Source organism: Eublepharis macularius, chromosome 12, assembly GCF_028583425.1.
Source record: "Eublepharis macularius isolate TG4126 chromosome 12, MPM_Emac_v1.0, whole genome shotgun sequence".
Taxonomy (NCBI): domain Eukaryota; kingdom Metazoa; phylum Chordata; class Lepidosauria; order Squamata; family Eublepharidae; genus Eublepharis; species Eublepharis macularius.
In genome coordinates, this window is record NC_072801.1 from 61,578,382 (window position 1) to 61,584,381 (window position 6,000).

General features: G+C 40.6%; 1 protein-coding gene across 1 annotated transcript in view; it reads left to right on the forward strand.

Moving 5' to 3' along the window:
• Nucleotides 1-2,504, forward strand: part of LOC129338715 (meiosis-specific kinetochore protein-like) — a 48,468-nt gene extending 45,964 nt beyond the window's left edge. Inside the window, exons 12-13 of the mRNA XM_054993147.1 lie at nucleotides 1,863-1,986; nucleotides 2,387-2,504. Of these exons, the coding sequence (XP_054849122.1) occupies nucleotides 1,863-1,986; nucleotides 2,387-2,433 (171 nt within the window). The 3' untranslated portion in view covers nucleotides 2,434-2,504. The remainder of the gene's footprint in view (nucleotides 1-1,862; nucleotides 1,987-2,386) is intronic.
• The last annotated feature ends 3,496 nt before the right edge of the window (nucleotides 2,505-6,000 follow it).

Here is a 6,000-nt window from a genome sequence, read left to right on the forward strand (position 1 = left end):
TTTGAAACCACCTACCTTGAGAAGACAAGTTGCAGCCTTGGCTTCTGCTCTTCCAGTCACCAATGGTCTGAAGTTTTCAGGGCACCCTCATATTCAGTGCTTCTTAAGAGGGGCATCGTTGTTGAGCCCACCAGTGGTACATCGTTTTTCAACCTGGAGACTTAAATGTGGTGCTCCAGGCATTAACTAAGCCTCCTTTCGAACCTGTGAAGGAAATCCTGCTGAAATGGCTGAAATTCAAGACCCTCTTCTTAGTGGCCATAGCCTCAGCAAGAAGGATTTCAGAAATCAGCGCTTTATCACTGAAGCCCCATCTGTGTGTGTTCCACAAGGACAAAGTGGTCTTGTGCACAGATCCCACGTTTCTGCCAAAGGCGTACTCTAGATTTCACAGATTGCAGGAGATTAGTCTTCCATCCTTCTGCCCAGATCCAAGGCATCCCAGAGAGAAAGAATGGCACTGCCTAGATTTGAGAAGATCCCTCAAGGCGTATCTAGCTAGGACGGAGAACATCAGGAAAACAGATTCCATTTTTGTTAATGTAGGTCCTCCCAACACGGAAGATGTCCTCTGTGGCTATAGGTCAGAGCATTCGATCCTGTATCGCGGAACCATATAAAGCGTCTATCGAGATTCCAGAGGGAATCACAGTTCATTCCTTAAGAAGTGCGGCCACTAATGCAGCCTTCAGAAATCAAGCATCTGTGGAAGAAGTATGCAAAGCTGCCACCTGGTCTTCAGTAACTACCTTTGTATGACATTATAAACTGGACTGGTACGACTCAGCGGATGCTGCATTTGGAAGACGAGTGTTGCAACACACAGTTCAAGACGAAGACCATGTCCCACCCAAGGGGATATAACTGCTTTGGGATCACCCAAAATGTCCTCCACCTCAGAGGGAGAATAGGCCTTTGTACACTTACCGTGAAGGGTCCTTCTCCTCTGAGGATTGGAGGACATCTTGCCCTCCCAGGTTCTTCGTCTTTCTTACCTTTCTGTTCTTGCTGTTGACTTTACTGCAAACGATGTATTGTCGAAGGCTTTCACGGCCGGAGAACGATTGTTGTTGTGGGTTTTCCGGGCTGTATTGCCGTGGTCTTGGCATTGTAGTTCCTGACGTTTCGCCAGCAGCTGTGGCTGGCATCTTCAGAGGTGTAGCACCAAAAGACAGAATCTCTCAGTGTCACAGTGTGGAAAAGATGTTGGCAGAAGTCAGACCAATATACTCTTTTGCTTATAACTCAGACTTGGCATGTGGCAATCTTGCCAAAAATGTTTAGTGACACCGTCTTAAAACTTTAGCCATGGTGAAAGTGACTTCCCCTGTGGACTGGGGAAGGCAATGACAAACCGCCCCATAAAAAGTCTGCCAAGAAAACATCGTGCTATGACTTGGTGCTTGCACAGGCGACTACCCTTTACCCTTTACCTATCTGTGATCTGATTAATTTTTTCTTTCTTCTCTAATGACTACATTATTATACAGCCTTTAAAGGCTGCCCAGTGACAAAAGCTGTAGCAATCCCAATAGTGGCATGATATGCATACCACGCTACTGCTTTTGGCTCAGATCATCTAGGATCTTTTTAAACACTAAAATGAGGTAAAGGCAAGCCTTGAACTGATTGGTTAACTATGTAAAACATCTTTCTCAGAAATAAAGATTTTATCCCCTAGTATTTATATGATGGTGGCCAGCTCCTCTTTAGCATTAGGCTAAAGTCTTCTTGAGTGTGTTTATGTTTACATAGGATTGGGCTGTTAGCACTACAACCTTTCTGCAATTTTTATTTTAGAAGCTTTCCTTTAAAAAGATCTACAAATGAATAATTTCCCAGTGGTGATCCCTTTTTTCCAGTGTCTGCATCATCCACCAGAAATCTGCTGTATTGTTAAAGCTTCACCAGAATTTAGATCACTGAAAGTTGTCCAGACTCCACTAAACAGACCAATACTGTTACCCCCAACAGGAGTAACAACAGGTAAAGGGAAGTTATGCATAATTTTCCTTTTTATGTCACGGCTGTTTTCTTTTTGCTGAAGATGCTGGAATTGAAGAGCAAATTTGTTTTGATCCTCTTTTTTTGCCTTTTTCACTGTGATGTGTTTAATAATGAGGCATGAACTCATTAAAGTGCCTTTTGCTGTTAACAATTGGTTTCACATTTCCATATTTCACTTAATTCTATAGATTCAAAAATGCTAATAATGGGATTTTGGATAATATGCATATTTTTCCTTCAAAGCCTTCGGAGCTGATGGGTGTAGCTTTATGTATTGTAACTTGCAAAGCATTGAATGTCTTGATGCATTTTGAATAAAATCTGGCTTCAAGAACATTACTTTAAAGACTTCATTCCCCAATGCAAATTTATTTTTCAGATATTATTACCAGTGACAGAAACTGGATCTACAGTGATAACAGATGAACACTTCCACTGTTTCTCAGAGCATGACAAAAAAACAAGATTGGCAGGGAAGAAGAAGAAAGAAAGGGGAGTACCTTATGGAACATTGAACAGTTGCTTTGTATGGGCAATAGAGGCAATCACGAAAAATAAAGTGCCCTCAAATCATATTTGAACTCATAGAGTTTAGATTGTTAGCCATGTATTTGTGTTCTGTTGATTTCAGTAACACGTTTAACTCCTTTGAATTTCACTCAAAGTGTTTGTCTGTAGTAGCTGAGATATAAGACATTGCATATTTATTTGTATTACAGAATATCTTCGAAGCAATTAAATGATGATCAGTTGAGGGATATGAAATCTTCTGTTTCCTTGCAGCAAAGTATTTTGGTTCTCTAAGTGCACAATTTGAAACCTTTATTCGGTTTAATGAGAAAAGAGAAGCATGAAAAAAGTGAGACTGAACTAAGACTTGTTTGGATTTTGCTTTTGAAGAAAATTATGGAAGAATAATTTAGGATTCTTTGCAGACATGAGGATTTCTGAATTCTGATAGGTGAAAATACGTTCATGAATGTTGTAAATATTCTAGTTTGTTTTTTATATTTCATTTTCCTGTAATGCTAAGAACTTGGTATTGCTTTGAACATTTCTTTATCCTCTTGTCAAATGTGTACTGAACATAAATCTGTTGACTGATTTCAGCAACATTTGTCACCAATGAAGGACAGCCGTGTCTACTTTTCAGTCCTAATATTTCCCCTTAACTTGGATTATGAAATTGTATTACATATACATACAGATTTGCATAATGAGCTCTAAGGTCCCTGTACTATGAATGCTTCTATGTAGTTAAAACTATACATGTTCTATTAGTTTCTTAAATATTAATCAGCTGTTTCTAAAATGAGGTTTTATCCCTTAACATTGGACTTAAGAATTTCTCTGTTCCTGATTACTGGCTGTGATTTAGTATGCCCTTAAATCAAAAATACATACTGATAGGTACCTATTGGAGTAGTGTACCAAAAATCAGGAAGGAAGATGTTTTCAAGTTCTATATTGAAAACAAGATCTTTAAGTCTGCATATCAGGGACCCTTTGACTATTTTCATTTTGTCTTAAACTGCACAGCTATTCCACGTGTATTTTTCCTAACGTGCATGGCTGCGGTTACAGTCAGTGTATATAACTGTCATGCAAACTCACACAGGAATGAAGTATCTTCACCCAACTATTTTTTTTAATCAAATTTCTGAAGTTCAGTGAGTATTCAGAAATATCGTGTGTTCTGGTTCTGTGTTAAGGAATGCATTTTCTGGTCATCTTGCTTTCTAGAAAATTAATTTTCTGAGACACAAATAAGTCAAAAGCAGGAAAGTCATCCTTGCTGGGATATAGGTATGTTCATTTTGCACTGTCTTCCTCAGGTATTAATATCCTTGGGTAAGAGACCATAGTGTTTTAAAGGCTACACAGCTTCCTAGGTGTTTTGGAAAACAACATCAAACTTTGAGGTCAGTGCGTTTTGAAGTTTCGCCTCTGATGGAAGACGGAAGCCTTCGATGCTGTTGACATAAGCACAGCAGCATACTCTGAATGACAAGCTTCAGATTACAGCCAGGAACCATCTGCATGACACAGCTTTGTCAGTGCAAACTTCATGTTACATAAAATAAACCTCTACAAGAGGGGGAGAGACTGTTCTGAATAATTTTAGTCAGGCCTGATTCAGATATAGGTGTGTACTTAAGAAGCCTTGAGTGTCTAGTTAGCTTTTCTATATCATTTATTTTCTAGCTAGAGGTACATCAGAGATAATGTTCTAGGTTCGTTCCTGGGTATTGTACACAAGTAAGACTATTACGGAGTCTCTGTGTCCATTTTAAGCCTTTATTATTACAAAATAATTATTCAGTATTCTTAATAGCAGCTCAATCAATAGAAAATCATGCCATCCATTATAACTACATAGATTATTAAAGGAGAGCAATTACATGAGCCCCCAAAAGTATCTTACCCAAAGATATGAAGGTCACAGTCAAGGAGCCCCTTCTAAGAGGAAGCTCACAATCAAGTCCTGTCATATTTATAGGGATTCAAAATCTTCTCTTAACAATAACTTCAAAGGCTCAAATTCTTGGCTAAGTTATTACCTTATGACTTCGTACACAAAACAAGGTTATCTATATTTGAAATACCTTCTTGAAGCATAACAATAGTAATTTCATTCTCGCTACTTTTTTCTTAACGAAGGCTATATAAAATTAGTGATTACAAGTTTCTTAAACACCTGAATAACTTTTGCCCCTCTACCAATACATCTATCCTTGAATAATGTTGCCATTCTCAATGAGCTTAGCCATTCCTGTCATTCTCAGATACTCTATGCACCTGGGTCTTGGTACATTGTATATATTGATGTGAGTTAGAGATGGCTCTATATGGCAATACAACTGTGTAACTATTGTTTTGTGTGTCTTTCCAAGGTTGTTAGATCTAGGATTCTAGACTCCCTTTGTGGCCTGTCATTACAGGGGCTGGGCTAGCCCTTTTTTCTGTATGCAAAGGTATCTTGGATGACTTTCTTGGACATATCCAGTAACTGTTCTCCTGTAGTTTTAGCCATATCCATGACACTGTTCCTGACAAAAACCTTATTTTTGTGTGTCAGGAGGTGGTGGAAACAACACCACACTCCTGCTCCTGCTCCACTCCCCATAGGGTGTTACCAGAACTGCTCTTTTATTATAATGGGGAATTAGCTATAGCAGTCTGTAACTAAATATTAAGCGCGGATCATAACCTATGTTTACGGAGGTCCCGATCCCAGACACTCTAGTGAAAAAGAGGCAGACAACGAATAAGTTCCAAACACGTGTATTGAGTGTAGCGTAAGCCTAGCTTGCACAATCATACAGAGAACACACAAGACCTAAGAAATACAGGGTATGAAATACAGAGACGTTCGCATTAGCTGGTTCCCAACGATGGTAAGGGAAATACTCACAATCCTGGAGCGAAGCAGAGACACGGCAGCGAGGGTGGCCCAATGCCAGCACTGGAACCACAGACGGACAGCAAGGAGGTCTGGATAGGGAATGGCCGAGGCACCGAGTGGTCTGAGAGACCAGCTTAAATACCCCAAAACGTACCCTGGGGCTGGTGCTGTACTTGGTGGTTCTCACAGATTAAAACAAAGGGTCTAATGGGTCACTGAATGGCTTGGATGGGCCACTTTGGTAATCAGATTGTGATAAGTGACACCTCAGGAAGAGGGGACAAAAGAGGGAGGGGGAAATCCAAGTGGGCTGAAAGGATGTTCCAGCGGACAGGGCTTGTCCTGATGTCATCAGCTTTGGAATGCGGAGGTTTCTTTGAGATGCATTCTCTAAGTGCTTGGGATGGTCAGCACTTAGCTCTTCTCCGGGGCGGCTCCTAAGATATGCAGAGCGGGGCGAGGGGCTCTCGCTGCGGACGTGGTGTGCCCGCTTCGCCGAAATGGCTTCTCAAAGCAGTCTTCTTCCCAGGGTCTTCTGGCTGCCTGAGAACATGGATGCCGGCTGGGCATAGCTGGGGCTGGTTAGC